Source organism: Lotus japonicus, chromosome 6 (genome assembly GCF_012489685.1).
Source record: "Lotus japonicus ecotype B-129 chromosome 6, LjGifu_v1.2".
NCBI classification, from domain to species: domain Eukaryota; kingdom Viridiplantae; phylum Streptophyta; class Magnoliopsida; order Fabales; family Fabaceae; genus Lotus; species Lotus japonicus.
Genome location: NC_080046.1, coordinates 17,722,503 through 17,744,300, shown reverse-complemented (window position 1 = coordinate 17,744,300; position 21,798 = coordinate 17,722,503). Strand labels below are relative to the sequence as shown.

Here is a 21,798-nt window from a genome sequence, read left to right as displayed (position 1 = left end):
AGAAGACAACAAAAAGTTGAGATGATCAGACGAATAATCTTCCCTTTCTCTTTAAGAGTTAAATGAAGAAAAAATCGGGTCGCTTCACATGGACTATTTTAAACAAAATGCCACGAGATGCGGGTCAGTGATTACATTTTGAGTCATCGAGCAACAAATAACTCAAGAATGCAAGAGGACAATGTGTTAACACCCAAAAATGCGCAACGACTAGAAATTAATTGAATCATCTCACGTGCCAGTATGGAAAACTAGCCGATGAAGGTTTTGGCAGAAGAGAGCAAGCGGCCGATTGAAGTAAGTAGAGATCTGCTAAAGATTTGAAGTTCGACAAAATTGGAGATAAATGTGCACATGCCTCAGACCCATGAAGGAGATAATTTCTAGGGGTTCTAACAGGCCTGCACATGCAGAAATTTATCTAGAGGTTCATCCCTTAAAGATAGGGAAAGTAGTTAAAGCTTGAAGAACAATTCGATTGAAGAAGCTCAGCTTAACCAAAAGCTTCTAGGTTTATCAGAGGAAATAACTTCAAACATCCCCACGAAATGTAATTATCCCGGGAAATGCAGTAGTGGCCGGAGTTATTAACTGTTATAGGTTAGCCGAATTTTACACTATAAATAGAGGAATGGTCATTTGTAATACACACAACTCATCAATCAATCAAACTACAAATTTACCACATGTACATTTCCTTTGCTTTTCAAGGCCTTTTACATTTCAATCTTTAAGTTTCATTTACAGTTTTTCGGTCATTTACCTTTCAATCACTTTATTTATTCATTTGTATGCCCTTTTTATTTTCAGTCTTTTCTTTATCCATTTTTATCTAGCCTTAGTTAGCAGCCACCCAGTCCATATAAGTTCTTCAAAAGCGATTTCTAAGTGCTTTTTGGAGTGTCTTAGAAACCTGCATTGAGGAACGGAGTCCCTTCCTTAAGTAATCGCTTGATTAGGGAATCGTTATGTTGGTTTCTCAGGTGACCTAAACGGGTACTTAGTCCACTAAAACTATTTGTGAACCAACATGTACATGTAGTAAAAATTAATACCCTGAACCCTAAAAAAATATGATACATATGAGTTTCTAATAATGGGCTAACCGTAATTAAAACTTAAGAACAATAGAACTTGTATTATAGCATCGAGGGTCCTTTTTTGACGGCTATGTCAGTTGAAGCTAGCAGCATTCAAGCCATCCTGTAGTAGTTAATTATTTAATTAGGACACTAGCATCTTGAATTATATTCTGATCTAGATATCCATGGTTGGATTGTAAGTTTTAACCCAATGTCATTGCAACTCGCAAGAGTCATATTGGAAAATCTAGCCTTTCGAGATTCTAAAGGTTTTGTTTAATAAGATAAAATCTCCAATACAATCCCCTGGGTGCACAATCTAAGATCAAGCTAAGTTGGTGCTAGTATGCACAAATAACAATTGTGATAGGCTAGTTATAATTTTACCATATAAAAGTATTTTAGGATAAGATCATCTTCCTAGAAAGCATATCCAACTTCCCCTTTTTTTAAATGTACAATATGCACTATATATATCATAACCGTCCATAGAGAACAACTCAAACTCAAACAATAAACCTCTTACTCTTAACTCTGAAGTCTTAGCATACCTCCCTTTCATTTTCCCAGCTAAATTGCTAAAACATAAAAGTACTAGATAAACTCTCCAATTCTTAATGGATCTTCCATCTTTCAGCTGTGAGATAAGAATAATACAAGCCCAAAATGTTGGGATCACGAAAAACTTATTTGCAAGGTTGTATCTTCCTGCAGGAAACAACAGATCAAGCATTCAACTCAACAGCAAAATGGTATCTTCCAAATCCAACCCTTTTTGGAACGAGTCCTTCAGTCTAGATTGTTCGTGTCCTGAAGAATTCTTTGAGACCCTTCAGAAGGAAAGCCTTGTCTTAGAGCTAAGACAAAGCAACGGAGCAGCCACAAAAGTGTTAAGGAGGATTTTTGGAGGGTCACGTCTCGTGGGGAAGGGTGAGATTCCATGGAAGGCAATTCTTGAATCACAAAACATGGAGTTCAAAGAGTGGGTGAAGATTGATTCTTGTGATGGAGACTCTTCCACCACCTTCAGTGTACCAGAAGTGCAAGTGGAGATCAAAATAAAAGTAGTGGCTTCGGAAAAGAAAGACAATAGCTCAAAAAGATTGAACAAGTCGGATGAGTGTGGGTGTAAACATGATCATGATCATCATGCATGGTGCAGCGCTGAAGATTATCATGTCTTTTCTTTTGGTGCTGCTTTAGAGGCTTTTTGATTAAAAGTAGAGCAAACAATTCATAGATCCACTAACTTAACTAGCTAGTCATGAGTATTGGTTGTTTATTTTTTATTTAATGTTGGAATTCTCTATACAATCTATGATTTCTTTATCCAATACCAGCTTATTTGTGTCACAGTTTTATAAGCAAGGTTGTGTGGACTTTCCGGTTAATTTGTGTTCATGAAATATATCTCTCACTTACAAAATATACATGGTAAAAGTAATAAGGAAAGTAAACTCAAATAAAAAAGTGATTAAAAATCACATGCCCAAATATAGTTTACTGCAAGAAACAACTTATTTAGTTATGTCCTATTGCGTTGGTCTTGACCCGACGCTAAGAAGCTTCAGCATAGCTGAGACAATCAATTTAAAAAAAATTCATCGACAACATCATCCAGATCGATGCTAATTAAGGACGGCTAAGCTCAATCCTTGGGTTGATGCTCATCGTTACTAACACTAATGTTAAATGAAGTACTTAGGTTGTACTGATCTCTTACCTCGCATTAATTTCTCTAAACACTCTCCCCTAAGTGTTCACGCTGGCTTTCGTCCCTACCAGATTATCCTTCTCTCAATCTTTTGACACCCTTAAAACATTAGTCTCTTCATACGTATCACACCTTTGACTCAGTGGCCCTTACCATTGCCACCGTGAGCAAGGTCGCAATTTGGCAACTGCCTTCGCTCAGTGGCCCTTGCCATTGCCACCGTGAGGAAGGTCGCCGTTTGGCAACAGCCTTTACATCATCTGCGGCATCTTAGTCCTTGGGTTTGAGTTGTGGGGTTTATTTGAAAGTCCGTTTCAAGTTTGTCCATGTTGATGCTTTGTGAAGTTGTTTAAGTAGACGGACTTGGGTACTATTATTTTCTGCTTTACTAGTGTTCATACCCCGGTTGGAGTCGGTAGTCAGGTGGGTGGTTACCCCTCATTTTGTTCGTAGATTCATTTAATCAATCCTAGATATGAACTAGATATATACTGAAATATTATTTACATTACATCTGGAATTAGTGAATTCTGTTATAATATTTGTATATTTTCATTATGCTTTTACAGTCTTCGCTATAATTACTCGACAAACCTCTTCTTCCTGTAGAATCTTGATTTCGACAACTCTGATGATATCATAATCAAGCGAGTTAAAAGCATTTCAGCTGGCCATGTAATAAAGAAAGAAACTCAAGCTTACAAAAATACATGGACGATGGAATAGTTCAGGCGAAGATAATATCTCCAGGAACAACTCTTGATTCAAGCCGTTTTATTACATTCAATGGTTATAAATATGAATGAATATTAACCACCTAAAAAATGACCTGTACATGATTGATCTTCATACACTGCCAAGATCGTGACAAAGATGTTCTAACTCACTACCAACTATTTTGGCCGTTATGCTGTTTCGGTTTGTTTGTCCCCAGAAGTCTATGGAGCAGTAATTGAAGCTTGGGGAATATGGTAAAACCCAAAATGAAAGATAATAGGAATACCATCATTGGCAACCCTAATTTCAACTTTGCAATCTGCTACAATATCTTCACGGCTCGGCACATCTCATATCTCATATAGTAACAAATGGGAGTCTGCTGGCAGTTCTACCTTACGAAAATCATTGCTTGATCTGACGAAGTTCCCAATTACCCTCGCCATCGATCAGCCGTAACTCCGTGGAATGGAATGGTATTAGTGCAGGACGCTGACGACAAGAACAAAGACAATTAGTTTGGCAAGATTTAGAGAAGTTACTAACTGACACAGCTAGAACTAAATAAAAATCAAATAGTTATGTGCAGAGAAGGAATGTAATACATCTATCTATAAATCACATGAAGAACTCTCATCAAATGAGGCAAGTTCAAAATGCTTACCAAAACCCAATTGAACTATTTTTGTGAAACACAAATCTAACTTGTGAGCGGCTCTTAATTCTCTATATTTGCGAAGACAAAATTTTAAATTTTCATTTTTCACAACTAATAGTCTTACTTGTGACGAAGTAACAAATGTGATTCCCATTTGCTTCGCAAGTCCATATAGGTGCTCTTCAACATCCACACTAGTTGCACTGCCATTAATTTTTTTCAGGTACAGTATAGAACAAGGTTAGCAACATATGGAAAGCAAACAATTCGTTTAAAGAAAAGTTGAAGATGATACATACTTGGTACACTCGTCGAGGATACCAACTTTAGGCTTATGGAAGAACAAGCGCGCCTTACAGAACATGAGGTAAATGTTAAAATTCAAACAGAAAAATACTATTGAACATGTTTTAACTTTTAAGGACTGGGATGGAGGTTTAATGACTATATTAAAAAATTGTTGAAGAAATTTAACTAAATTACTCGAAAATTGAGATTGATTTAATTCACATACCATGCCTAGCCTCTGTTGTTCTCCAAGTGATAGAATGTCTTCCCAATTTAGCTTTGCATCCCAGCCACTTGCGTCTCTTTCTAGAAGATAATTCAACCGAACATTCGCTAGGATAACTTCCAAATGCATGTCCAACAAATTTCCAGTAACAGGATGTTTTTCACCTGAAACAGCACGGTTACAATGATCAGAGGAAACACCAAAAAAAAAAAACAAATGTACTTTTAAAATGATTAAAGAGAAAAAATTATCCTGGGTTCGCAAAAGAAAACTATACAGAGTAATCATGCACAAACTAAAAGGAGAAATCTTCAACACAGTCAATGTGACTAATAAGTCCCAACAAATTTCATGCATAATGACAACTGTAGAAGTGCTCCGAAGTCAAAAGCAAAGCACGTGGAATCATTTTAAGCTTTAGTGTAGTCAAATGAACAACTGTTGCTTCGGTAAGATCATTTTTAATAAATAAAGGCATTTCTGGAGCCTGTCATTTTATGGACACAAGATACCTTTTCCGTACAACTTCAATGCTTTAAACTCTGCTTCCTCACGGGACAGGGGATATATAATTTGATCCCGCAGGGTTCCCAAGCATGTATATGGCCGCTGAGGAACATAGAAGATGCCACAACCTGATCCAGCCTCTTGATCCATATCTTCAGATGGTCGGTAGAGTCTTCCAGAAGCAATGGGCCAGAGTCCTCTAAGAACCCTGAAAATTGAACTTTTTCCACTTCCATTTGGACCTTTTATCATATGCCACAAAAGATTTAAATTCTAATTAGAATAGAATCCCCCTTCTAAAAGGGAAAATTTAGTAAAATAACAGCTACACCAACCAGTAACAAGCAGGCTTCCCCCAAGCTCAACATCACAAGTCAACTCTCTGGCCAACATCTTCTGGGTAGGAGTTACAATATCAACCTTAGAAAATGAAATAACATCTTTAGAATGATTGTCCCTCACTGGATGTACAGCACCACCGTTGATTAAGTTCTCTGTATCATAAAAGATATGATTAGCACATAATGACTGGTAGAGAAAATATAAAAGCATTTCATATGTTTTAACCCAACAGCTTAAGCTTTTGATATAGATGGTTCATGATATGACATGGTAGCAGAGTCTCTATTATCAAGTAGTCAAAAGTTTGATTATTGTTGCCCCCAATTATTCTAGTAAAAAGTTTTATCTTAGCACAAGTAAAGTAGGCATGTGCATTGTCCACACTTAAAAGCCCAATGGGCTCTTCTGTTAGAGACATGTTCAAAATAAAACCATTCATGTGTGGACCTGACAATTTAAGTTTCTGAGATAGTTTGTTCATGACATTGACTATTATAAAAAATTACAGCAATGGAAATAGCAAGATACTATATTGTATGTTTGCTCATAGACCAAAGTAATGATAATGAAATACCAGATTGTGCTGCATCCAGGAACTCTTCAAGTTCAAAAATACGATTAATGCCACCCGAAAGCTCTACAAGCTTCCTATTCAACTCAAGAATGTCACCAAAAGCTAAAAAGCTTTGAGAAACAACAGATGCTAAGAACCTCAATGCATGTGCCAGCTCACCTGTAACACAGTATCTATGTTAGTGTGGGACAAGTGGGAAATAGAGTAACAGAGAAAAGTCAATTTAATCTTACCCTGAGTACTTATTGAGGCACGGTCTCCCTTATGTTCCATAGCATACAACAAGCTAAGCAACCAAGTCACATTATGAGGGAGTTGCTTAGTGATAAAATCGTCGAGTATACCAAACAACCACTTCTTTTTTAGAAGGTACTTGGAATGGGTCAGAAGCTCTCTGAACCTTGATTCAACCATCTGCACAATATTAACAGAGTAAAATTTAGAGCTTGCAATAATAATAATGTATAAACTGTAAGCTGAAGAAAAGTAAATAAGTCACACATTTCCTTTTAAGATTGAAAGCTCATCACATGCCCCATATTAAAGCCTAAAACCAATAAAACTGTGGAACACACAAAAACATGCACAAGTTGTGTATTTTGGGTTTGCTTGTTCACGGAAGTAGTAAATGAGAAACTGGAAATTTATGAGGGCAGCAAAGACAGTGGAAAAGAACAGTTTTGATTAAAACTTTTTCATGATTTTTGAAGAGTCAAGCAGTGGTGTGTCCGAAATTTGAGGGTTGGAGTGAAAGAGTTTCACTTCATTCTACTGGTAACGATTCCTCATTTTATTTTGACAGTGCCGAGAAAGAGTAATGTAACTTCCAATCCATATTTTACAGCTTCTCAAATAAGCTCAACATAATAGAAAAGACATTTAAGTACTGTAGAGTTGGGATACTCACAGCTTTTTCTCGAGCACCACCTCCAAAGAAAGCAACAGATTCAGCATGAGCACAAAGTCTTTCATGCATAAACCTAGAGTTGAAAAAGGTCAGAATCATTTCCAAAACACTTAATTTCATGCCATGATTAAGGCAGAAGAAACCATGATCAGTTTACCTAAAGGTTCCTTCAAGCTGTTGTTCTTGGCTAATCAAATCACCAAAATTCGGCGTAACAGTTCTTAAAAATCCCAGGCCAAGTAACATGTAAGCATAGAGTATAGCAACTCCTCTCTGACCAGTTAAAAGCTTCATTCTCCATGTGAACCTTTAGAAAAACAAAAATGTGTGCTAAGGTCAATAGAAGAAAAGAAAAATAGAAGTACGTACTGTAGTCAAAAGTACAAACCAAAGAAAAAATTCAAGACCTATTAAAATACACACTAGTTATACAATAATTCAATCTTATGAATGAGCTACTCACCATAAAATATCCACAGATGGCTTTACTAATCCAGTAACCAATCCAGACAAGTCTGCTGTTAACTTCTCCAAATCTTGAGTTATCCTCTGATCTGCATCAATATTTTTGCTTGCCATGTGGAAGACCTACAGAGATATGCATGTCACAAAAATTTGAGAACAAGTCCCAGACAACTGCCTGAAGAGCTTCAGAGCCAAATGAAAGATTCTAATCATTCATAATATAACAACTAGAGAATAAGTCAAAAAGTTTCTGTGAAAAACATATTCAAAGCTGTCACAAGTTATTCCTAGAAATCTCAAATACCCAAGTTTAGAAAATTTAACATAAGGTACATTTTGTTCCAGGCTAATCTTCCCGCATTGTGGAAATATGATTCCTCCCTGAAGGATGAATATCTGTCATTTCCATGCGAATGAAGTATAATACACTGTATCACATCTACTAATATCCACCTACCCTTTACTTGCTCACCAATACTCACTCTTCAGCTATGAAAGAATCCTTTCAGCTAAAGCAAATGTACTCCGTATTTCTTAGGTAAAAATTAATCATACTTTTTCCTTAATTCAAATTCCTTAAATGTGGTCTGTAGTTTCTTAACTTGAGAAAAAGTTTGTGCATTTCAATCCATTATGAATGACAACGATGAAATAGTTAAAGTATACCTAACTAAATATAACAATTTCTATGAAATTTTACTCGCGGGTAGTTTTGGAGTCGAACAAATTCGTAGGCAAATTGATATTTAAAACCAGGTGAATACTAGGTTTGTGCCCTGTGCTGGCAACGCAAATTTTAAAATGTGGGTACATGAATAATCATCAAAATAATTTCACATTAATAAAATATGAATATCATAATTTAAATTTATTTTATTATCATTAAAATGATATTTAATCACTTAATTTAGTCATTCAAAATATTTTTGACTAGTTTCATATGTCACAAAACTACACATGCAATAAGCAGGGATTTGTTAGTTTAATTTCAAAATTAAAAGAGAAAGAAAAATTGAATGTATAACATTAAGTATGATCGTAGTCCATGTAAAATGGTCAATATATTTGTTAGACATTTGTTGGTTTAATTTAAAATTTAAGAATAAAAGTAGAAACAAAAGTCAAAATATTATAATCTAAGTTTTTATTTTTCATCAAGGAAAGATAAAAAGGCAAACAAATTTAAAATACCATTTTCAATATATTTTTGGCTTAATTGCACTTTTGGTCCCCCAACTATTGCCTTTCTGCAAAATTGGTCCTTAAACTTCAAAATTAGCAAAACTGGTCCTCCAACTATACATGTCATTGCACTTTTGGTCTGCCGTTAGCATTCTGTCAGGAAACTAACGTGAGAAGCTGATGTGGCTCACTCACATGCTTCTCACGTGACTTTTTAGAGAGGACTTGATGACTGGACAAACATGTGCGTGTCACGTGACACTAAAAGAGGATTTAGGTCTAACTAGGGTTTTCAATTTCATAAGATAAGGGACCAAAATTGCAGCCACAAGAAAACCCTAGCAGACCAAAACGAACGAGAGAGAGTGAGAGTGGAAGACAAAGACGGCGAAGAAGCTCACGCCGAAGAAGAAGGCAACGGCGAAGCAGCCGACGTCGACGAAGAAGCAACAGCGAACAAGAACATTGGAGCCAAGAAGCGGACCCCGACGAAGAAACCAGTGGCGAACCAAGAAGCGGACCACAACTTTGAGACCCACCATCCATTTCCTTCCACCCTTCCCTTGGAGGTGCTCGCATATCCTTCTTCTTCGATTTTCAGGTAGTGATTCAGAGGGAGATGCAAGGAATGAAAAACCCCTCTCTTAAGGGCTTAGGTGAAGAAGACGATGATGGAGGAGATGACCGTTGGGGCTTGATAGTGTCACGTGACACGCTCATGTTGTCCAGTCATCAAGTCCTCTCTAAAAAGTCACGTGAGAAGCATGTGAGTTTGCCACATCAGCTTCTCACGTTAGTTTCCTCACAGAATGCTAACGGCAGACCAAAAGTGCAACGTCATGTATAGTTGGAGGACCAGTTTTGCTAATTTTGAAGTTTAAGGACCAATTTTGCAGAAAGGCGATAGTTGGGGGACCAAAAGTGCAATTAAGCCTATATTTTTTTATCATCAAATATTTTTTAAAATTGCCAACAATAATAAGGGGAATAAGCAAATTAACAAGTTTAGCTTACGTGCGACTTAGTCCCTACACCCTAGCCTTTAAAAAGGTGTATCTATCTCCTTAAATGTACTTAATTTTTTTTTTATAGGCAAATGTTAGTTGTTAATTGTTAGTAAATTAGTTCCTTCACAAGGGTTTGAACCTTGGCCCTTTACCCTGCAAATCCCTTCATTTCCCTTAGCTCACGAAGTGAGTGTAAAAAAACCTTTCTGTTAATTTTTCTATAAACTTGTAACGCTTTATCTCATGACATGCACATAACATCTTTTCTCCCTAAATTACCCCTTCAAATTACCCACCCTCTCCCCTAGTCCTTTATGTAAGAAGTTCCAATTTTAATAAAAAATTAAAACATTTTAAATGTAAAATTACTTTTACCAACAATAAAATAAATAAATGATAAAAATATTATTGTGTTAATATTGGATTACGGTAGTTTTTAATATTCATAAAAAGATATTTTGAACTTCAAATATAAAACATTTTTTTCCATAATATAACAGTCATTTTAACGTAAATGGATGGGAAGTGCGAGAGAAAAAATATCTTAAAGAAAAGAAAAAGGAGGTGGTTGTGTAATAAGATGTAGGATTTAGCAATCAGACACCAGGTGTGTTAATTGTTTGTTGCTGCTCATTTGATAGAAGAAATTTAAATAAAACGTAGGATTCTGCATCTCCATATCTCCGTCAAATGTAGAATTGGCAATTTGTACAGAAAACATGGCGCTAAAAGACAACAAAATAATGAATCACAAATGATATATATTTACCTTTAGTTCAATTGATTATTATATTAAGTCAAAAAAAATTCTATATTTTTTAAGTTCAAAATATCTTTTTATATATATTAACAACTTCTGTAAAAACTGTTAACACAATATTACACATTTATTTATTTTACGTATGGAAAAAATAATTTAAAAAGTATTAAATATATTTTAATTTTTTATTAAAAAATATGGAACGTTGTACATTATTGGAGTAAGGGAGAAGTGGATAACCTAGAGGGGTAATTTAGGGAGAAAAAGATGTCATGTGCATGTCATGTGATAAACTTTATTAAAAGTTAACAGAAAAGTGAAAAATTAACAGAAGTGTTTTTTACACACTTTAATAAGTTTGAGGGGATAAATACACTTTTAATTTTAAATGTTAGGGACTAAGTTGTACGCAAGCCAAATATTAATTTTCAAATGTCTGAATATACTGGCGGGTTCAATTTAAATGTTTAGAGTAAATGAAAAAACAAAAACAAATAACAAGAAAATAACAAGACACAAATTAACATTAACATGATTTTAATTTAATTATGTCTTCAAAATTTTCATTCTCATGAGAAAAGTATAAGCAAATTTAGAAAGCATAAATATGTTATGAACATTACGTTATAATTTTTTTTTAAGTTTAAAAATCAACAGAGCAATCACTGAGTAGATGGAGTAGCTCATTTAATTATATGTTTACTTGTGAGCTATCAAAATTCATAACTTTTAACAAAATTATTTCAAGAAAAAGTTCCACATTAAATAGTAAAAAATATGTTGCCTTGTATCAAATAGCAACTAATCATTGAAGCACAAAATAAAAAATATGCTTAAAAAACAAATGAATATTTGATATTCAATTACCTTGTAGAATGCATTGTGTCTCAAGTAGTTATTGAGTAGATGTTGTGTCAAACGAATCCGCCACCCTAGGGCCAGCTTGGCTGTCAAGTGTCTGGACAAGATATATTATATTCAAATTCGCTATTTGGAAGGCTAGTTAAACAACCAAGTTAACTTTTTTTAACCCTATTTCAATGCTTCAAACTAACTATTGAACTTTTCAATCTTTTATAAATCAGAAAAATTACTATAAACAATGATAAACTTCTTTTAGAAACCAATCAAAAGTTTCATCAGCAATCATATGTAAGAAATAGCATTACCAGTAGGAGATAAAATAAACTAAGATTCCAGATAGATCTGTACAGTTTACCTTATAGAAGGTGCAATGAAAGAAGATGCACCACTTTGAAGAATACTTAAACCAATTAACCGAATAAAGGAAGCTTTATCCTGCTCTAAAACAAACTTCACAGTAGTACCTGAGAACATAAGTTTTCTTTTAACATTATATACACAAGGAATCTCCAAATCATGAAAAGTCAAAGACTTGAAATTTACCATTCAGCGATGCAATACGATCTGAGACCCATGTTCTAGAAACAACAAGAATAGCAACAGCAAATAGTCGTGCACCTTGTTTATCAAGTACAGTGGGTACCTGAAAGATAGCAACCCACATAAAAAAGATGCGCCTGAAATATATCGAAGTAATAGATTAAGGGTGTGTTTGGGTAAACAACTTAATTAAGTGCTTATGGTATAAGGGCTTATTCATAAGCTAGTTTGGAAAGCTCGTTGAAATAAGCTCAAAATAGGTTATAAGTAGGCATAAGTGCTTATTTATAAGCTAATCTGCGCAGCTTATGAAATAAACTCAAAACAGAAGGGGATGGAAAAGAAGTTAAGAAAGTTAGCCAACCTAACAACAATTTGTCAGAACAGAAGGGGATGGAAAAGTAGTTAGGGAAGTTAGATCAATTAGCTTGGGAAGTTACAGCAGTTAGTTAATTAGAGGGGATTAGTTACATAAGGGGATGTAATATTAGGGGGATCATACAGATTGGTTAGCATTGGGTAAACGAAGCAAAAGGCTCTGTTGTAAGGGAAACCCTTCGAGGATAATTCTTTCTTCTGTTCTAGATCATTCAATAAAACTGCTCCTTTACTTTGTTTTTCCTATCAACTTTCCATTTCTCTTCCCTGAGTTCTCAACATAATTCCACTACCAGTGACCATATAAAAGATCTGTAGGTTCCATGGGTTAACTTGAGTACATTAAAGATTTACAGTTATTTATGCACTAATGCTTGGGCTTATAATTACCAGCAAAATATCAATATCTAAGTATTTTTGTAAATAATAAACTAGAAAAACATCTACAAGTAATAAGTACTTTTCTATGATGAAAGTGTCAAACCACAGTACACACACACACACATTACCCAAAAATATGAAACTAAAAGCTTTGTCAGAGCATTTAATCGACGAAAAGTACTCACCAATACTTTACACATGGCAGCTACTCTCAGCGGTAATGCCCTAGTATTACCACGGAGTTGGGGAACAGCAGATGGTGATATTGTATGACTCATAGATGGAGATGAAGATATCACCTCTGCAATATACGACGGTGCCTTTGAACTTGAGAATGCAGAATCCTAGGGGAAAGAGTGTGGAAATCATCAAAACAATGAAAAATAAAAAACTATAAAGACATCATAATAACCAAAACCAGAAAATATCTAAACCTTATTGATCATGGCAAATGCTCGTTGAACAGTTTTTGCATCACTCTGTCGTTTGGTTTCTGTTTCCTTCATTGTATCAATCCCCATTTCAGTAGAAGAGTCCTCCCTGGAATTGAAATCTTAATCTCGTTAACAATAACAATAAAGTAGAACAATCACAAACAGCAAAGTAAAATACCAACCTTCTATAATGTACACTCCATCCACCTTCACCATCCAAGGACAAAACCACATCATGGAAGGCAACCAACGCTGGACGATGTGATATGGTAATGCATGATGTTCCCATAGCTCGAACTTTAGCACAAAATCGTTCTTCCATATCCGTAGTGACAGCACTTGTGCACTCATCAAGAATTGCAAATTTAGGCTTATGGTAGAAAAGTCTAGCCATGCCCAGTCTCTGTTGCTCGCCCAATGAAAGTTCATCACCCCAGTTTACCTCTTTTTCAGCCGGGTAACGATCCAACAAGTATTCAAGGTCAACCTAGAACATATACACATGCAATTTCAATGAATAATAACAAATAAAATAATCAATAAACTGCTACATATTTATGTGACATGGAGAGACATGGGTTAGATATGAACTTTACATTTTTCAATAGCTCCACCATCCCCCAATCTGAGAGTGGTTCAACCTCTTGATCTGCAGTAAGAGGATAAATTAGCTGATCACGAAGTGTTCCTACAGCTGTGTATGGTCGTTGTGGCACATAGAAAATTTCCTTATTAAGATCAGAACCAATGCCAGGTTTCACGATATGTCCAGATATCATTGGCCAAAGACCGCCTAAAACCCTGAAAAGAGAGCTCTTTCCACTGCCATTTGGACCTTCAGCCAAAGAATCATCAATAACATGTCAGATAATCAACCATCACAGATCATATTTTACAATGACTCAACAAAAGAAATGCATAACAAAGTAACATCAATTTTCAAGACTGTCTCAACCCTGAGAGAGATCAGATGGGCTACCTGTAATCAAAAGATTGGATCCTGGCTCAACCCTGAGGGTCAGATCATCCACCAAGACGTTACCAGTGGGGGTCACAACCTGAATTTGGGTGCACCATCACTTCTAAACATGACATACACAATATGAATTCAAGGTTGATAGAAAGTTGAGTGGAAATACTTGCCTTGACACCAGAAAATTCAATGTAGTTAGCTTCACTTATGCAATTTCTACTCCCTTGTCTTTGCAGTGAAGATTTCTCATCCACCAAGTGTAGCTCCCTTGATACAGACATTAACTCATAAATACGATCAGCATACCCACTGTAATACAACCAGATAAGTGAGGACATGTAGGAAGACAAAATGAATCTTATGAAGGACTTGGATATAAGGCATGCCCAGCAAGAAGTGAACGATCAAAGCCTTTTACATCAGCTTCTAAAATAGCCAGAAATGAAAGATCAAACATACCTGAGACGATTGAGCCGTCTTGCACTGATAGAAAGAGTTCCCAGAGACTGAAATAAGGAAATTATAACACTGGTATGATATCTTAGATTGCTTAACATCTCTGCACGCCCTAAAGTTGAACTGTCGGGCCTTAAATGTCCAGAAAAGAACGGTTCAATGATCAAAATAACAGCAACAGTTGCACCAAGGTACTTCAATAAAAAGTCCTGAATCATGCCAAACCACCAATGGTCATGTTGCACTCTATTCATGTGCCTAACCAATGCCTTAAATTTCTCTTGAATATGAGATTCTTCTCTCCTCTCTCCACCATAAAATGCTATACTTTCTGAGTGAGTCCTTAATCGTGACTGAAGCTGTCGATACTCTCCTTCCAGTTGCTGCTCTCTGGACATAAGTTTGCCAAACGAAGGAGAGAAGTTTCTGATCGCAGTCCCAGCTCCGAGTACATAGGCCTGAAAAGGAAAAAACAGTACATTGAGAAGAAATGCATTAATTTCTAAGTTTCTAACATCAGATCTAGATCCTAATAGTCTCCAGCTATCAGCAAAAACTCAACAAATGAATAGAAGCTGCTAATGAGAAATCTATTAAACAATACAGTTCAATTATAGAGATACCAATATCCAGAAGACATATTTTGGGCTAGCATAAGAACACAGCCGCCATGTATATAGAATTCCATCAGTCACTGCTGTTAGATCATCCTGTACAATTTCACTTAATTCCGAACAGAACTTCGGCACATCACTGGCAAGTCTTTGCTCTGGGTTAGTAATACGACCATCCACATGTGATATTTTGTAGTATACCATGTTCTGAAGGAAAAAACATGATCAACAGAAAAACATCGTAAGAACTAAATTAAGTATTAAAAATCTAAAACACAATTTAGACATTACTCAGACAATTGAGACGACTCACGCAATTAAAAATATGAGTACTGGCATTGCATATTTGGAATTTAAAGAATCCATTGGATACTGAATTTTCATTCTACTTTAAGACGATAGAATAACTGCTCAAAGAACCTTCTCAAGTAACTTCCACTTAATGCACAAAGATGTAGAAAAGATTCTAGAATGATCCTTGGTCAGGACCAGCCCAATATCTTAGACCTATGACAGATAATTACCAGCCGGACCATCAAGTCTTTCCCATTTTCAATTAATTCATAATTATTAATAAGTTCATATTCAAGTACCCAGCAGGCTAACAGTCGAAAACCAACTATTATCCATATTCTTTAAGCAGCAGAACATAGCAACAGACCTAATGACGCCAACAGGCAAATTCTGAAAATATTCCAAAGTGAACTCTCAAACATCACAAATAGAGATAAAAACAGACTTAGCATATAAACATGTAAAAGCAATAAAAATAAGAAAAACAACAGATCAAGAAAAGATTAAAGTTGATAACTGAATACAGACACTACATAAGATAGTAAGAAGTCAGAACTAGGAATGCATATATTGATAAATAGTTTAACACAGACAATCTAAAATAGCTTTATGCAATTCAACAATTTATACCTCAAAATAGTGGGAATGGATAAGCTTTGTCAATATTTTTCTGAAATGCAGACTCAAAGTTCCTGTTATGAACTTTGATGTAGAATGAATGGTTGATAAGAGGAAGCACAAAAGAATATTTTCTGAAATTAACCGGAAAAACAATGGTACACGTCGAAGAAAAGCAGCACGAAATAGGAAGCCTTGCACTTTAGCAAGCCGGTTGCTCAAAGCAGTTCGCAGCACCTGCAAGAACATGAAATTTGAAAATTGATTTAACCTATTTATTATTCACTTCTTGAGAGGCACTCAACAAACATATTTCTTTGTCTACATTTTCTCCCATTCATATATTTCTTGTATGGAAAATAGACCAGTCTTGTGGTTTTGACATTCAGATAAAATGTTAAAAACACTCCATCTTTATTTTATCCCCTCAACTTCATTTACTTCCACATTCACATACAGATATTCTAAGAATTCGCTTTCTACCAGTAGGCAGTACCAAAGTGCAAAATGCATTCTGATGCAATCTGGGCAAACTTATATGCTTTACAAGTACAAACAATAGTAAAGCAGGCAAACCATGTTTATATTTAAATTCAGAACCAAGCACATAGGATAATAATTAAGCTTTTGACAATGAAAGTCTTCTGTTTTTCCTTCCATACCATGTAGCTATCACCAGGTATAGGAAAGGTAAAGAAACTAGGAACTTTTGTGCAGTGATAGATGCACCAAAGTTATTGATGAACAGAATGTGAAGATAGAAGAGAGAAAAACAGAACAGGAGTGAACCAACTAATAGGTAATGTGATGTGATTCAAGTGATAGAGCCACATGAGGAGAAATCCTATTACAAAGGAAATGCCCCTGCACACTAAGAAATGATAAATACTCTTATTGTCACCAAAATCCCCCTTGTACTTACTAACTAACTCATTACTCATTAGACACCCTGCTGTCTGTTCCTTCTGGAATATACCCGACCTTCACACTGTATTCTCCCTATCATGCACAGGCTCATGCCTAACATAAAGCCACAGACATAATACATTGCAGTGAAAGGAATAATGAAAACTTTTTCGGTTGCTAATCTTTCATTATCTTCTCTTTATGAGTGCTATTTTGATATTTCAAAAGTTAAAACCCTCTCAACTCCAACACTCTTTTTTCAACATACAAATATTAAACCATTTTCCACTCTGCTCTTTCATGAAACACTCAAATTCTTTATAAGAAAAAGGAAAACAATGCATAGATTTTCAACCACAGTTCCCAGTCTAACTAGAACGAAACAACAGCATACATACAACACATAAGAGTCTTGTTCCTCCTTAATAAGAGTAGCAGCAGGAGAAGCATATCTGACTACACAATGACCGAAGGTATGAGTAACAGCAGAGTCTACATTGGCCCCAAAATATGAATGACAGAATTAACGAAGTATCTGATTTTGATCAATATCATTCACCTGAAGTGCATCATTACATTACTTGTGGCAGGGGAGGTGTCACTACGTCAGGACTAGATTAAATAATCACAAAGATAAATAGATGGAATCGAATACCATGATGGAAAATTGAATATGTATTCAAATGACTCATTTATAAAAAAAAAAATGAAGAAAAACACGCAGCATAATCATCCACAACAAAACAGCCTTACCACTATGCCAATTAAAGCTAAAAGATCCCTTGCACCTAATTTTCCCATCTCAGAAAGAAGAATTGCAGCAAGGACTTGAAGTGACTTCGCTCCCCCTTTCTTTTGTTTATTTTTTGGCGGAGTAGTTTCTTTCATAACCTCGTCCTCTGTGACTTCTTTATCACTATGTTGGCCATTGCATTGGCCAAATAAATCATGTTTATTGGCTCTAAACCTTGATTGCATATATGCAGCTGTTCCACCAGCAACTAAGATACCAGATGCAAGTAGTAAAGCTTTCCTGTCATTAACCGTATGCATAAATAATTAAGAATATTACTGTATATATGCGAATTTGTTAAGCAACCTAATGATTTAATGATTACAAACCTGCAATCAATGAGAGGATACAAATTATAATACAAGGAAAGATAGCAACAATCAATGCAGAGGATAATTCAATAGTTCATGCAAAATCATTCCAGAATAACATGTATTCCCTTAAAAAGAAGCAGAACCATTGAACAAGAAATTTTAAGATACAATATGGAACTTTGCACTAATGCATCTGCCAAGACAAGATTTGTCTCTTTCCTGGAGCCTCCTCATCGTCACAAGTTTCCTAAGTTCATGTTAGTTGTTACACACTGCAAATCATACTTATGCAATTCTTTAGGGTCCAACTCCCAATGGCAATTACCTCATAATTACAAGTTTCTAAAAGTTTAAACAAAAGTATCTGATAGAACCCAGAAATATGGAATGTATTATTGATGATAAACCCTAATCCCCCCCCAATTGGGATTTAGAGGAAGATACAAGAGAAGAGACCTACGCCCTTCCCAAACCCAAGAGAGAGATCCAATACTCTCCCTAAACCCAGGACCAACTAAATACCGAGATGATTCATGTTCTCTAACCCCCCTTATTTATAGGCAACAAGCCTTACTGACCCTCTAACTAACTATCTAATTATGTGATAACTTCCTCACCTAACTAACTAAACCATGTAATATGTGAGTACCTATCAGTAGCATTAACAGATTTCAGCATACGGATGTTGTAATAGTAGAAGCATCATCTAAAAAAAACCTCCATCCGGGTGGAAACCATGCACAAGAACATACTTACACATGATGGACAAAATAGCTGATTAAACTGTAAACTTGGTATTTAGGCCAATTGGCAAACAAAATTGTGGTAAATAAAATGGTAAGTCAGATTCAAAGCTAGGTTTAAAATTAATCATTACAAGAAGAAACATATGCAGTTTAATACCTCCTTGAAGCCAGAAAGCTCTGGCCATGCTGAGTTAGTTTCAACAGCTGAAGGGAAGCCATCGCAGAAGATGTTCCGAATCAAAAAATCGATGTGTGGTGGTTGCTCCTCTTACACTTAGGAGCAGGAAAATCTAGCATACATTAATTCCATAAAAAATGATGGATTAGAATTTAGCAACCAAAACTGCAGAATTAATAAATCTTTAGGCAAAGTAGCATGCTTAAGGCACACCATGCTGCTCAAACTTATGAGTGCCCCACATATGCGTCAAACTATTTGATCAAAATGTTAACAAGTAAAACCTATGGAGAATGCTGCTCTAAGGGTACACAAAACAGTAACTACACCAGACCAAAAGTATAATTATAGAACTACAGCTTTTCAACTAGAAACAAAAGGACAAGTATTGGAAGAGGGTCTCCTTGACCTTGAGGCATAGCCACACTAGGTCAAACATTTTAATTGAGGGCTTATTTAATGAGCGCTTATCACATGAAAGCATATGTCATGAGAGCTTATGGCATAAGCTAATCTGAGAAGCTTACTAAACTAAACTCAAGAATTTATAGATGGGTCATAAGTTGTTTTTACAAGCTTAATCAGACAACTACTTAGATGATGCACAAACAAGTCTCCGGAAAATTAAAATATTTTTCAAGTTATATTTGTTTCCCTTTCCCGAATCTGTTATCATCTTGGTTGGATCAATTTTCAACCACTATGAAGTTTAAATGACCACACACCAATCTGCAAACACTTAGGAAGCCAGAATCTGCAAAAGGGATGTTACTATTGACCATTCAAATTTTCATAGAAACTTGTATTAATTTTCATCTTCTCTTTAATCGTTTGCTAGTTTAGATTACCCAGCCATTGAGTGGAGAACATGTTTAAAAGAAATTTTCGAAAATGAAAATGAAAATGTTCAAAGCAAAGTGTTTAAGAAAAAAAATTCATTAACTATATGCTCAGCAAATTCTCCCAATCTACTGATAACACACCTAATCGATGCCTTGTCACTGTTTAATTCAGGGCTCAACTGAGGCAATAGTACGCCTACCATTGTAAGAACGATCAGTACTAATAAACCATTTGCTAATGAACGTCGTAAAACCATGATGAATAGGCATTCTTAAACAGTTGCCGTACATCTAAGATGTAGTGCTAATTCGAAACATATGGGTAAGTTATCACAAAAATGCATATCAGTCCATGTAGAATACAAAGTTTTGTCACTAAGTCGATTGGTTTTCTTCTAACTAAAAACAATCTGTATCTGCTACTTCACTCCTTCAAAACCTGTGTCTTCTTTAAACATTTCTTATGATGTATTCACTTTAATGCTTATATTCTTACTTTCACATATAATATATCTTGTTGTTTGATATATTAATAATTAGAGGTGGAAAGTAAAAGGAGAAAATAGCCTATCTATAAAATTTATACATGATAGGGTGTTTATGGAGTTATGGTGTTATATGATTCATGTAACCACCCACTAGTAGGAAAAGGCAAAATTGTTATTGTTTTACATACATATCATATTGTGTCACACCCTAGTTTTCAGAAATTTTGACGTAGTACTTCATAACACACTTCATACCAGTATTTCACAACCAGAACAAACAAACAGAGGCAGCTAGTAATGTACTTTATATACCTCAAAATCACAGAAAATTTAGTGTTAGAAATGGGTCACCTTAAAAGGCGAATAGTGTTAACCATGCTCCATCATCACGTGGTAAGAGAGCATACTCGTCCTTATTATTATCGACCATAAAATCCTAGCTCAGCTCAAGAACCCAGAAATTGCAGGCAAACGTTGGTTGGTTGGTTGGTGATGATCGTGGTCAAAACCAATCCTCAACAACAACAACGATCAGAATCAGGAGTCATCAGAATCTACAGCAAAACCCACGATCGTTCATTCCGAGAAAAACAAAAACAAAAACCCTCAATTAGCAAATCGGAAATCAATCAAATGAAGACAAAGAAGAATCGGAGTGAAGCTGTGAATTCAGCAACCAGTGATGAAAAAAGCATCAGAATCAGGTAGCAACAAGATTTCAATACCTCTTTGAATTTGATTGAGGTTGCGTCCGTCGTGAAGCGCACACAAGGTGTTTGTGAAAAGACCGCAATGGATTTTGGGAACGAAAATGTGAGATGCGACGGTACAAAAGAGAACTCGTGTTCTTTCTTCTTGTTTTTCTTTTTTTTTTCTTTCTCCTACAAGATAAACTAGTTGAGTTTCGCTTTCAGTAGACGGTGTCGTATTCGGGTCGGGTTTCCGGAGTTTTAAGTTTCTTGGTAAGTTTTTAATGTTATTAATGGTGACCAATGCTGATTAGAGAAGTTGTTTAAAACTGTGGTTGCTTGCTTGCTTGCTTCTATGGTGCATTATCTTATGGGTCCTACACCATACCTATTCAGTTAAAACGTATAAAAGACTTGTCCATTTTTTGATTTTTTCTTTCACTATAACGGATATGCATTGCATTCTATGACAACCAACCAATCACACATTATGAAGCAGTTAACTTTCCATTAATTTTAATTAATGTGAAAAAGATTTTCATGTGGTGAAAATCAGATAGATACATGTGAACAAATGTATTAACTATTTTCCCTTTTTCTTTCATGGATTTATTGCAACTTTAGTCTCTAACGTTTATAAAAATCATGGTTTTAGTCTTTCACCTAATTTAATTACAAGTCTAGTCACTCACGTTTCCTCATGTTTGCAACGTTAATCTTTTTGTCTAATTAATTAACGGAAGAGACTTATGTGGCGGGGACATGGCACTGCCTATGGAGAGAGGACTAAAATTGTAATTTTTGTAAATGTCAGGGACTAAACTTGCAATTAAAGTCTAACTAAAATACTAAGAAATAAGG

The 21,798-nt window shown here is 35.4% G+C and overlaps 2 protein-coding genes across 2 annotated transcripts; one reads left to right on the top strand and one right to left on the bottom strand.

Moving 5' to 3' along the window:
• Positions 1 to 1,571: 1,571 nt before the first annotated feature.
• LOC130724641 (uncharacterized) lies at positions 1,572 to 2,435 on the top strand. The gene has a single exon (XM_057575920.1). It carries the CDS (start codon positions 1,700 to 1,702, stop codon positions 2,294 to 2,296), a length of 597 nt encoding a protein of 198 aa, XP_057431903.1. The 5' UTR covers positions 1,572 to 1,699; the 3' UTR covers positions 2,297 to 2,435.
• A 1,040-nt stretch (positions 2,436 to 3,475) lies between these two features.
• Positions 3,476 to 21,165, bottom strand: LOC130724640 (ABC transporter D family member 1). The gene is made up of 27 exons (XM_057575919.1): positions 20,974 to 21,165; positions 20,600 to 20,802; positions 18,898 to 19,030; positions 17,641 to 17,920; positions 15,994 to 16,218; positions 15,079 to 15,276; positions 14,459 to 14,913; positions 14,170 to 14,308; positions 14,006 to 14,084; positions 13,623 to 13,861; positions 13,209 to 13,513; positions 13,027 to 13,132; positions 12,778 to 12,936; positions 11,837 to 11,936; positions 11,649 to 11,757; positions 11,297 to 11,387; positions 7,479 to 7,603; positions 7,173 to 7,322; positions 7,016 to 7,088; positions 6,342 to 6,522; positions 6,109 to 6,267; positions 5,528 to 5,686; positions 5,198 to 5,434; positions 4,686 to 4,849; positions 4,471 to 4,523; positions 4,296 to 4,374; positions 3,476 to 4,005 (listed from the first exon to the last, which is right to left on the bottom strand). Exons 3-27 carry the CDS (start codon positions 18,957 to 18,959, stop codon positions 3,919 to 3,921), a joined length of 4,014 nt encoding a protein of 1,337 aa, XP_057431902.1. The 5' UTR covers positions 18,960 to 19,030; positions 20,600 to 20,802; positions 20,974 to 21,165; the 3' UTR covers positions 3,476 to 3,918.
• Between the last annotated feature and the right edge of the window lie 633 nt (positions 21,166 to 21,798).

Excerpts from the sequence above, each read along its gene's own strand:
- LOC130724641 (XM_057575920.1), top strand. The coding sequence starts at position 1,700 with ATGGATCTTCCATCTTTCAGCTGTGAGATAAGAATAATACAAGCCCAA.
- LOC130724640 (XM_057575919.1), bottom strand. The coding sequence starts at position 18,959 with ATGGCTTCCCTTCAGCTGTTGAAACTAACTCAGCATGGCCAGAGCTTT. Across the intron at positions 11,937-12,777 it reads CTGCCATGTGTAAAGTATTG|GTACCCACTGTACTTGATAA; the intron begins GTGAGTACTTTT and ends GCTATCTTTCAG. Across the intron at positions 5,435-5,527 it reads GGGAAGCCTGCTTGTTACTG|GTCCAAATGGAAGTGGAAAA; the intron begins GTTGGTGTAGCT and ends ATATGATAAAAG.